Genomic DNA, 11965 nt, shown 5'->3' on the forward strand with positions numbered 1-11965 from the left:
CAGCGCCGAGTCGAGTCGGCTGAGCCACCTAGTTCAGATGCGGCCGAGGCGTAGGTCTCTGGCCGAGTTTAGCCGAGGTGAGGCCGAGATCGGTCCGAGGTGTGGCAGAGGGTCAGGCCGACATGTGGCCGAAATGTCTAGGCCCGGCCACCGCTCGACGCCAAACGAGCTCGAGGACGGCGGCGCCGCGAGCAGCAGCAGGTGTGGAGACATCTCGGGCGGCGCGACAGCGTGGTCAGTCCAAAAGGCCTCTGGGAGATCGGGCAGGCCGTCCGGCGGCGAGTGCCACGGGAGCAGGCTCGCGCCGCCGCTGAGTCCGGAGATGGCAAGCGCGACTGTCCGCTCCGCCTCGGGCGACGGAGAAAAGGAGTACGGCACTCCGGGCATCGACGCGGAGCCGAGCGACCGGCTGTGCTCTCCGCCGCCGCCGATGAGGCCTTGCGTCGTGACTGCTCCGACGACGCTCTCTGCAGAGTCGGCGAGAGCGACTGCGAGCTCCGCCGGCTGCGAGGACTCGGTGAACCAGACGACAGCATCCGCCTTGAGCGCACGCACCTTACTGGCAAGCTCCGCTGCCGCGCCGGGGCCGCAGGCCGTTAGTGAAGAGAGCCGCATATGTCCCACTGGACGAACGTAAGATCCCGAGCAGACTAGTTTATCTCGGCTTCTCCACATGAACCAAGCATCAGCACCGTGAGGTGTGATACATTGGCGCGTAAAGGGTCAGTCTGGAGTCGCGTGCCTCCACAACGGAAGAGCTACGCAGTACCTGACATCCCCCGGGGTCTTGCCACTAAAGGCGGAGGGTTGGGACTCAAACAGCTTGGACGAACTGCAGGTCCGGAGGTAACCTCAACGTCCTGCAGCCGGCCGCGGCGCCGTAAGGGTTCGCACCTCAGACCAAGTAGAGAGAGAGGTGGAGCTCACCACACGTGGAGCACCTACCGCCGCGTAAACGACGCGGGAGTCTCCCCCGCATAAAGAGGGGGGAGAGGTAAGATGGGCCGACGACAGGACCCATTACGCGAGCAGAGGCTCGAGCTGACTTCGCCGTGAGAGCCACGGTGGATCCCATGATAGCGTGAGAGCTTAGCATGCCACCAAGGAGAGGGTGGGTGGGAACCAAAGAGAGATGGCGCAGCCGGAGGGCTGGCGCCGTCAGAGAGGATGGAGCGGCCACAGAGGTGGCGCGGCATCAGGTCCCATGAGCAGGGAGAGAGCGCAGCGAGAGCGCCGCGCATGAGGAGCAAGGGCCAAGCGCGCTCGCGAAAGTAGGCGGCGAAAGCGCGCGCCAGCTGAAGTGCAAGTTTGGTGTTCACAGCAGCGGAGGCTGAGTGAAGACCGCATGCGATGTGCGCGAGGGCACACGAGAGGGACTCAGGAGAGGTATCCGTGAGTACCCTACGATAAACTAGTGGCCTACCACGAGTTGGGGCCCCCACCCCAATCGTTATCGGCGGACTAGTTTATCTCGGCTTCTCCACATGAACCAAGCATCAGCACCGTGAGGTGTGATACATTGGCGCGTAAAGGGTCAGTCTGGAGTCGCGTGCCTCCACAACGGAAGAGCTACGCAGTACCTGACATCCCAACGCAGAGTGGAGGGAGCGGGTGCAGACGGACCTCGCATCCCAATGAAGCCAGAAGAGGGGCAGATGCGCTCGTGACGAGGAGCGACCCCAGCGTGAAGCCTACATTCACGCCACGCCGCCCACGAGGCGGCACACGAGACGAGGCTCGAGTAGACGAAGAGCGAGACGAGGCTCACTCGAGGCGGCGGCAGAGACAGCCGCCCGCCACGCCACGCCGCCCACGAGGCGGCACACGAGACGAGGCTCGAGTAGACGAAGAGCGAGACGAGGCTCACTCGAGGCGGCGGCAGAGACAGCCGCCCGCCACGCCACGCCGCCCACGAGGCGGCCCACGAGACGAGGCTCGAGTAGACGAAGAGCGAGACGAGGCTCACTCGAGGCGGCGACAGAGACAGCCGCCCGCCACGCCACGCCGCCCACGAGGCGGCACACGAGACGAGGCTCGAGTAGACGAAGAGCGAGACGAGGCTCACTCGAGGCGGAGGCAGAGACAGCCGCCCGCCACGCCACGCCGCCCAAGAGGCGGCACACGAGACCAGCTCGAGTAGACGAAGAGCGAGACGAGGCTCACTCGAGGCGGCGGCAGAGACAGCCGCCCGCCACGCCACGCCGCCCAAGAGGCGGCACACGAGACGAGGCTCGAGTAGACGAAGAGCGAGACGAGGCTCACTCGAGGCGGTGGCAGAGACAGCCGCCCGCCACGCCACGCCGCCCACGAGGCGGCACACGAGACGAGGCTCGAGTAGACGAAGAGCGAGACGAGGCTCACTCGAGGCGGCGGCAGAGACAGCCGCCCGCCACGCCGCCCCACGAGGCGGCACACGATGCGAGGCTCGAGTAGACGAAGAGCGAGACGAGGCTCACTCGAGGCGGCGGCAGAGACAGCCGCCCGCCACGCCGCCCACGAGGCGGCACACGAGACGAGGCTCGAGTAGACGAAGAGCGAGACGAGGCTCACTCGAGGCGGCGGCAGAGACAGCCGCCCGCCACGCCACACCGCCCACGAGGCGGCACACGAGACGAGGCTCGAGTAGACGAAGAGCGAGACGAGGCTCACTCGAGGCGGCGGCAGAGACAGCCGCCCGCCACGCCACACCGCCCCACGAGGCGCACACGAGACGAGGCTCGAGTAGACAAAGAGCGAGACGAGGCTCACTCGAGGCGGCGGCAGAGACAGCCGCCCGCCACGCCACGCCGCCCACGAGGCGGCACACGAGACGAGGCTCGAGTAGACGAAGAGCGAGACGAGGCTCACTCGAGGCGGCGGCAGAGACAGCCGCCCGCCACGCCGCCCCACGAGGCGGCACACGATGCGAGGCTCGAGTAGACGAAGAGCGAGACGAGGCTCACTCGAGGCGGCGGCAGAGACAGCCGCCCGCCACGCCGCCCACGAGGCGGCACACGAGACGAGGCTCAAGTAGACGAAGAGCGAGACGAGGCTCACTCGAGGCGGCGGCAGAGACAGCCGCCCGCCACGCCGCCCCACGAGGCGGCACACGATGCGAGGCTCGAGTAGACGAAGAGCGAGACGAGGCTCACTCGAGGCGGCGGCAGAGACAGCCGCCCACCACGCCACGCTCCCCACAAGCGGCATACGAGGCGAGGCTCGAGTAGACGAAGAGCGAGACGAGGCTCACTCGAGGCGGCGGCAGAGACAGCCGCCCGCCACGCCACGCCGCCCACGAGGCACACACGAGACGAGGCTCGAGTAGACGAAGAGCGAGACGTGGCTCACACGAGGCGGCGGCAGAGACAGCCGCCCGCCACGCCACGCTCCCCACAAGCGGCATACGAGGCGAGGCTCGAGTAGACGAAGAGCGAGACGAGGCTCACTCGAGGCGGCGGCAGAGACAGCCGCCCGCCACGCCGCCCACGAGGCGGCACACGAGACGAGGCTCGAGTAGACGAAGAGCGAGACGAAGCTCACACGAGGTGGCGGCAGAGACGGCCGCCCGCCACGCCACGCTCCCCACAAGCGGCAAACGAGGCGAGGCTCGAGTAGACGAAGAGCGAGACGAGGCTCACTCGAGGCGGCAGCAGAGACGGCCGCCCACCACGCCGCGCCGCCCACGAGGCGGCACACGAGGCGAGGCTCGAGTAGACGAAGAGCGAGACGCGACTCACACGAGGCGGAGGCAGAGACAGCCGCCCGCCACGCCACACCGCCCCACGAGGCGCACACGAGACGAGGCTCGAGTAGACGAAGAGCGAGACGTGGCTCACACGAGGCGGCGGCAGAGACAGCCGCCCGCCACGCCACGCTCCCCACAAGCGGCATACGAGGCGAGGCTCGAGTAGACGAAGAGCGAGACGAGGCTCACTCGAGGCGGCGGCAGAGACAGCCGCCCGCCACGCCGCCCAAGAGGCGGCACACGAGACGAGGCTCGAGTAGACGAATAACGAGACGAGGCTCACTCGAGGCGGCGGCAGAGACAGCCGCCCGCCACGCCACACCGCCCCACGAGGCGGCACACGAGACGAGGCTCGAGTAGACGAAGAGCGAGACGAGGCTCACTCGAGGCGGCGGCAGAGACAGCCGCCCGCCACGCCGCCCACGAGGCGGCACACGAGACGAGGCTCGAGTAGACGAAGAGCGAGACGAGGCTCACTCGAGGCGGTGGCAGAGACAGCCGCCCGCCACGCCGCCCCACGAGGCGGCACACGAGGCGAGGCTCGAGTAGACGAAGAGCGAGACGAGGCTCACTCGAGGCGGCGGCACAGACAGCCGCCCGCCACGCCACGCCGCCCACGAGGCGCACACGAGACGAGGCTCGAGTAGACGAAGAGCGAGACGCGACTCACACGAGGCGGCGGCAGAGACAGCCGCCCGCCACGCCACGCCGCCCACGAGGCGGCATACGAGGCGAGGCTCGAGTAGACGAAGAGCGAGACGAGGCTCACTCGAGGCGGCGGCAGAGACAGCCGCCCGCCACGCCACGCCGCCCACGAGGCGGCACACGAGACGAGGCTCGAGTAGACGAATAACGAGACGAGGCTCACTCGAGGCGGCGGCAGAGACAGCCGCCCGCCACGCCACGCCGCCCCACGAGGCGGCACACGAGACGAGGCTCGAGTAGACGAAGAGCGAGACGAGGCTCACTCGAGGCGGCGGCAGAGACAGCCGCCCGCCACGCCGCCCACGAGGCGGCACACGAGACGAGGCTCGAGTAGACGAAGAGCGAGACGAGGCTCACTCGAGGCGGCGGCAGAGACAGCAGCCCGCCACGCCACGCCCCCCACAAGCGGCATACGAGGCGAGGCTCGAGTAGACGAAGAGCGAGACGAGGCTCACTCGAGGCGGCGGCAGAGACAGCAGCCCGCCACGCCACGCCGCCCACGAGGCGGCACACGAGACGAGGCTCGAGTAGACGAAGAGCGAGACGAGGCTCACTCGAGGCGGAGGCAGAGACAGCAGCCCGCCACGCCACGCCGCCCACGAGGCGGCACACGAGACGAGGCTCGAGTAGACGAAGAGCGAGACGAGGCTCACACGAGGCGGCGGCAGAGACAGCCGCCCGCCACGCCACGCTCCCCACAAGCGGCATACGAGGCGAGGCTCGAGTAGACGAAGAGCGAGACGAGGCTCACTCGAGGCGGCGGCAGAGACAGCCGCCCGCCACGCCACGCCACGCTCCCCACAAGCGGCATACGAGGCGAGGCTCGAGTAGACGAAGAGCGAGACGAGGCTCACTCGAGGCGGCGGCAGAGACAGCCGCCCGCCACGCCGCCCACGAGGCGGCACACGAGACGAGGCTCGAGTAGACGAAGAGCGAGACGAGGCTCACTCAAGGCGGCAGAGACGGCCGCCCGCCACGCCACGCTCCCCACAAGCGGCATACGAGGCGAGGCTCGAGTAGACGAAGAGCGAGACGAGGCTCACACGAGGCGGCAGCAGAGACGGCCGCCCACCACGCCGCCCAAGAGGCGGCACACGAGACGAGGCTCGAGGAGACGAAGAGCGAGACGAGGGGCTCACTCGAGGCGGCGGCAGAGACAGCCGCCCGCCACGCCACGCCGCCCACGAGGCGGCACACGAGGCGAGGCTCGAGTAGACGAAGAGCGAGACGAGGCTCACTCGAGGCGGGCAGAGACAGCCGCCCGCCACGCCGCCCACGAGGCGGCACACGAGACGAGGCTCGAGTAGACGACGAGCGAGACGAGGCTCACTCGAGGCGGCGGCAGAGACAGACGCCCGCCACGCCACACCGCCCCACGAGGCGGCACACGAGACGAGGCTCGAGTAGACGAAGAGCGAGACGAGGCTCACTCGAGGCGGCAGCAGAGACAGCCGCCCGCCACGCCACGCCGCCCACGAGGCGGCACACGAGACGAGGCTCGAGTAGACAAAGAGCGAGACGAGGCTCACTCGAGGCGGCGGCAGAGACAGCCGCCCGCCACGCCACACCGCCCCACGAGGCGGCACACGAGACGAGGCTCGAGTAGACGAAGAGCGAGACGAGGCTCACTCGAGGCGGCGGCAGAGACAGCCGCCCGCCACGCCACGCCGCCCACGAGGCGGCATACGAGACGAGGCTCGAGTAGACGAAGAGCGAGACGAGGCTCACTCGAGGCGGCGGCAGAGACAGCCGCCCGCCACGCCACGCCGCCCACGAGGCGGCACACGAGACGAGGCTCGAGTAGACGAAGAGCGAGACGAGGCTCACTCAAGGCGGCAGCAGAGACAGCCGCCCGCCACGCCACGCCGCCCACGAGGCGGCACACGAGACGAGGCTCGAGTAGACGAAGAGCGAGACGAGACGCACTCGAGGCGGCGGCAGAGACAGCCGCCCGCCCGCCACGCCGCCCACGAGGCAGCACACGAGACGAGGCTCGAGTAGACGAAGAGCGAGACGAGGCGCACTCGAGGCAGCGGCAGAGACAGCCGCCCGCCCGCCATGCCGCCCACGAGGCGGCACACGAGACGAGGCTCGAGTAGACTCAGAGCGAGACGAGGCTCACTCGAGGCGGCGGCGGAGACAGCCGCCCGCCCGCCACGCCGCCCACGAGGCGGCACACGAGACGAGGCTCGAGTAGACGAAGAGCGAGACGAGACGCACTCGAGGCGGCGGCAGAGACAGCCGCCCGCCTGCTACGGCGCCCACGAGGCGGCACACGAGACAAGGCTCGAGTAGACAAAGAGCGAGACGAGGCGCACTCGAGGCGGAGGCAGAGACAGCCGCCCGCCCGCTACGCCGCCCACGAGGTGGCACACGAGACGAGGCTCTAGTAGACGAAGAGCGAGACAAGGCGCACTCGAGGCGGAGGCAGAGACAGCCGCCCGCCCGCCACGCCGCCCACGAGGCGGCACACGAGACGAGGCTCGAGTAGACGAAGAGCGAGACGAGGCTCACTCGAGGCGGCGGCAGAGACAGCCGCCCGCCCGCCACGCCGCCCACGAGGTGGCACACGAGGCGAGGCTCGAGTAGACAAAGAGCGAGACGAGAAGCACTCGAGGCGGCGGCAGAGACAGCCGCCCGCCACGCCACCCCGCCCACGAGGCGGCACACGAGACGAGGCTCGAGTAGACGAAGAGCGACACGAGGCTCACTCGAGGCGGCGGCAGAGACAGCCGCCCGCCCGCCACGCCGCCCACGAGGCGGCACACGAGACGAGGCTCGAGTAGACGAAGAGCGAGACGAGGCTCACTCGAGGCGGCGGCAGAGACAGCCGCCCGCCCGCCACGCCGCCCACGAGGCGGCACACGAGACGAGGCTCGAGTAGACAAAGAGCGAGACGAGGCGCACTCGAGGCGGAGGCAGAGACAGCCGCCCGGCCGCGAAGCCGCCCACGAGGTGGCACACGAGACGAGGCTCGAGTAGACGAAGAGCGAGACGAGGCTCACTCGAGGCGGCGGCGGAGACAGCCGCCCGGCCGCCACGCCGCCCACGAGGCGGGACACGAGACGAGGCTCGAGTAGACGAAGAGCGAGACGAGGCTCACTCGAGGCGGCGGCAGAGACAGCCGCCCACCACGCCACGCCGCCCCACGAGGCGGCACACGAGGCGAGGCTCGAGTAGACGAATAGCGAGACGAGGCTCACTCGAGGCGGCAGAGACAGCCGCCCGCCACGCCACCCGCCGCCACGAGGCGGCACACGAGGCGAGGCTCGAGGAGACGAAGAGCGAGACGAGGCTCACACGAGGCGGCGGCAGAGACAGCCGCCCGCCACGCCACGCCGCCCACGAGGCGGCACACGAGACGAGGCTCGAGTAGACGAAGAGCGAGACGAGGCTCACTCGAGGCGGCAGAGACAGCCGCCCGCCACGCCACGCCGCCCACGAGGCGGCACACGAGACGAGGCTCGAGTAGACGAAGAGCGAGACGAGGCTCACTCGAGGCGGCAGCAGAGACAGCCGCCCGCCACGCCACGCCGCCCAGGAGGCGGCACACGAGGCGAGGCTCGAGTAGACGAAGAGCGAGACGAGGCTCACACGAGGCGGCGGCAGAGACGGCCGCCCGCCACGCCACGCCGCCCCACGAGGCGGCACACGAGGCGAGGCTCGAGTAGACGAAGAGCGAGACGAGGCTCACTCGAGGCGGCGGCAGAGACAGCCGCCCGCCACGCCACGCCGCCCCACGAGGCGGCACACGAGACGAGGCTCGAGTAGACGAAGAGCGAGACGAGGCTCACTCGAGGCGGCAGCAGAGACAGCCGCCCGCCACGCCACGCCGCCCAAGAGGCGGCACACGAGGCGAGGCTCGAGTAGACGAAGAGCGAGACGAGGCTCACTCGAGGCGGCGGCAGAGACAGCCGCCCGCCACGCCACGCCGCCCACGAGGCGGCACACGAGACGAGGCTCGAGTAGACGAAGAGCGCGACGAGGCTCACACGAGGCGGCGGCAGAGACAGCCGCCCGCCACGCCACGCCGCCCCACGAGGCGGCACACGAGACGAGGCTCGAGTAGACGAAGAGCGAGACGAGGCTCACTCGAGGCGGCGGCAGAGACAGCCGCCCGCCACGCCACGACGCCCACGAGGCGGCACACGAGACGAGGCTCGAGTAGACGAATAGCGAGACGAGGCTCACACCAGGCGGCGGCAGAGACAGCCGCCCGCCCGCCACGCCGCCCACGAGGCGGCAGACGAGGCGAGGCTCGAGTAGACGAAGAGCGAGACGAGGCTCACTCGAGGCGGAGGCAGAGACAGCAGCCCGCCACGCCGCCCAAGAGGCGGCACACGAGACGAGGCTCGAGTAGACGAAGAGCGAGACGAGGCTCACTCGAGGCGGCAGCAGAGACAGCCGCCCGCCACGCCGCCCACGAGGGCGAACGAGGCGAGGCTTGAGCAGACAAAGAGAGCGAGACGAGGCTCACTCGAAGAGCAGCACGCGCCGCTGCACGGGCGGAGCAAGTGCCGGAGTGCTGCCTTGGATAGAGATCTCCCAGAGCAACATGACAGCAGAGCTTATCGCCGGCGGGTCCAGAGAGAAAGGAGAAGCACGCCACGAGACGTGATGCAACAGCAGCACCAAGAGTGGGCTGTGGGGCCACCGCCCCTGGCCGCCAGGTGTACGAGGCCGTCGTGGCAGAGCTGAGGCGACCACGAGAGCGCCACAAGCGCGGCAGACGAGGCCGCCGCCCATCGTGTACTGCTGCCCAGAAACAGTCGCCAGCGACAGCAAGAATGGCGCAGACACAGATTCTGTGCCAACCAAAGAGAGATGGCGCAGCCGGAGGGCTGGCGCCGTCAGAGAGGATGGAGCGGCCACAGAGGTGGCGCGGCATCAGGTCCCATGAGCAGGGAGAGAGCGCAGCGAGAGCGCCGCGCATGAGGAGCAAGAGCCAAGCGCGCTCGCGAAAGTAGGCGGCGAAAGCGCGCACCAGCTGAAGTGCAAGTTTGGTGTTCACAGCAGCGGAGGCTGAGTGAAGACCGCATGCGATGTGCGCGAGGGCACACGAGAGGGACTCAGGAGAGGTATCCGTGAGTACCCTACGATAAACTAGTGGCCTACCACGAGTTGGGGCCCCCACCCCAATCGTTATCGGCGGAAACCGTTGGAAACAGATTTGTGAAACAAAGAATTCTTCCTCGCTGCTTGCCGCCAGCGCCTCTGCCACGGCCTTCGCCCTTTCCGCGCGGATGCATGGCCCCACGCCGCCGAACAGGCCGCGCGGCACGACGGATGGCGGCAAGACGTGTGCTGTCTGCGAGAAGCCATCGACCACGCGATGCTCAAAGTGCAAGGAGGTGATGTACTGCTCGGTTGAATGCCAGAGGCTCGGTGCGCGTGCGCCCCGCCACTGCGGCCGCACCTCCACCCCGCATGACTGCCTTGCCGACCCGGCCTTCGCTCGCGCGCAGATTGGAAGGCGGGCCACAAGCAGGTGTGCTGCAGCGGCACCAGCGCCAGCGCGCTGGCCGCAAAGTCGGCGGCCGCGGCGGCGCTTCCACCTCCGTGGGAGCCGTTCAAGCCCGACCCCGAGGTGGAGGCGCTGATTGACGAGGGCGCGGCCGCGCCCGTGACGGGGATGGCCAACGTGGGCAACACGTGCTTCCTCAACGTCGTCGTGCAGTGCCTCTTCCACGGCCCGCTCTGGCACTACATGCAGCGCGGCCTGCCGCGGCACAAGCCGCCGGCGGAGCACGAGCAGGGTTGCGGCGAGCCGGACTGCGTGATCTGCGAGCTCAACGAGCTGGTCAGGATGTACGCCAACCCGGGCGCGCGCAAGTGGATCGCGCCGCGCTCGGTCGTGCGGAAGACTTTGTCCGCGTGCGCCGGCATCGGGGTGGACTTTGGTCGGATGCACGACTCGCACGAGTTCGCCATCGCGGGCATCATCAACCGGCTGCTCAACGCCAACCTGCGCGGTGCGCCCGAGGCGAGCGGCAGCGACGAGTACGACTGCCTCGAGTGCCAGACGCTGCAGCACCACCTCTTCGGGGCTCTGCGCGCGCCGCTCCGCGAGAAGATGAGCCGAGGCCGGAGGGACGGGGCGGGCTGAGGCGGTGTGTGTGTGTGTCAGGTACGCGAGCGTGGTCACATGCGAGAGCTGCGGCCACCAGACCGGGCGCATGCAGCGAGACGCGAACGGGTTCACCCTTGCCCTCACCGGTGCTCGCGCCGCCGCGTGGCGGGAGGCGGAGGGCGAGGCTGGCGGCGTGAGGGCGGCTGTCCGCACATAGGCCGCACGCCAGAGACGCCGGAGACGGGGCTGCGCGCGTGGGTGCGCGGCGCGGCGCAGCGGGTCGGGGAGAGGGTGGGTGTGGTGCGCCGCTCCTCGCGCGGCCGTTGCCGTCGCGCCTCCCGCCGCTTGCTCACTTGGCTGCGGTGCGAGCGGCGCTGTAGGTCGAGGGGACGAGCGAGAGCGTCGAGGAGCTTCTCAAGTTCGACTTCGAAGGCGAGGCACTTCCTAGACACTGCCTAGACACTTCCTAGACTTCCTAGAGCTTCTCAAGTTCGACTTCGAAGGCGAGGCACTTCCTAGACACTGCCTAGACACTTCCTAGACTTCCTAGACTTCCTAGAGCTTCTCAAGTTCGACTTCGAAGGCGAGGCACTTCCTAGACACTGCCTAGACACTTCCTAGACTTCCTAGAGCTTCTCAAGTTCGACTTCGAAGGCGAGGCACTTCCTAGACACTGCCTAGACACTTCCTAGACTTCCTAGAGCTTCTCAAGTTCGACTTCGAAGGCGAGGCACTTCCTAGACACTGCCTAGACACTTCCTAGACTTCCTAGAGCTTCTCAAGTTCGACTTCGAAGGCGAGGCCTGGCCGAGACACAGACGAGGCCCGGCCGAGACGCGGCTGAGAAGCAGCCGAGCTGCTCACGCCTCGCCCTCCCTCCAAAGGTGAGTCGCTCGAAGACTACAAGTGCGACGGGTGCGGCAAAAAGGCGCGAGCCGATGCCCCTCCCCGCATCCGCACGGCCTGCTCGCCGCGCCTACCCCCTCCTCTCCTCTCCGCCTCCGCCTCCCTCCCGACCAACCGCTGCGCCCCCCGCTCCGCCGCCGCAGATGGACGAGATGGACGGCAAGCGGATCGTCAAGAGGAGCTCCCTCGTGGACGCGCCTCGCGTGCTTACCCTCGTCATCAAGCGCTTCAGCGGCGGCCACTTCGGGAAGGCGGGACCCCGCGCCCTCTCTGCCCTCTCTGCCCTCTCGCCCTTTTTGTCCTCCTCCCCTGCCCGCCTTCGAGCTCCGGAGCGGGCTCCGCCGCATCGCCCCGCCCCTCCCGCCCCTCCGACTCTTCACGGCCCGCCCCTCCGACTCTCGCGCCTCTTCACGGCGGCCGCAGGTCAGCAAGCCTGTCACCTTCGACGAGGAGCTCGACCTCGGCCTCGCCCTCCTCTCGCGCCCCGCCTCCGCCTCGCCGCCCCCGCCCTCACCCCTCCCCCGCCCCCCACCATAGGCCCCTTTGTCGAGCCTTCCCTC

At 68.8% G+C, this 11965-nt stretch overlaps 2 protein-coding genes across 2 annotated transcripts in view; one reads left to right on the plus strand and one right to left on the minus strand.

Moving 5' to 3' along the window:
* Positions 1-151: 151 nt before the first annotated feature.
* Positions 152-615, minus strand: EMIHUDRAFT_231926 (hypothetical protein; the record flags this gene model as incomplete). Its single annotated transcript, XM_005783721.1, has 1 exon — positions 152-615. A coding segment is annotated over one exon (464 nt), but the record flags the coding sequence as incomplete, so codon positions are not given.
* A 9021-nt stretch (positions 616-9636) lies between these two features.
* The window catches only part of EMIHUDRAFT_365014 (hypothetical protein), a gene marked incomplete at its 3' end in the record, with an annotated part of 4885 nt that continues 2556 nt past the window's right edge, over positions 9637-11965 (plus strand). Inside the window, exons 1-8 of the mRNA XM_005783722.1 lie at positions 9637-9814; positions 9895-10444; positions 10557-10645; positions 10717-10799; positions 10880-10917; positions 11399-11414; positions 11549-11703; positions 11943-11950. Of these exons, the coding sequence (XP_005783779.1) occupies positions 9673-9814; positions 9895-10444; positions 10557-10645; positions 10717-10799; positions 10880-10917; positions 11399-11414; positions 11549-11703; positions 11943-11950 (1081 nt within the window). The 5' untranslated portion in view covers positions 9637-9672. The remainder of the gene's footprint in view (positions 9815-9894; positions 10445-10556; positions 10646-10716; positions 10800-10879; positions 10918-11398; positions 11415-11548; positions 11704-11942; positions 11951-11965) is intronic.

This window comes from Emiliania huxleyi (assembly GCF_000372725.1).
Source record: "Emiliania huxleyi CCMP1516 chromosome Unknown EMIHUscaffold_177, whole genome shotgun sequence".
Taxonomy (NCBI): Eukaryota; Haptophyta; order Isochrysidales; family Noelaerhabdaceae; genus Emiliania; species Emiliania huxleyi.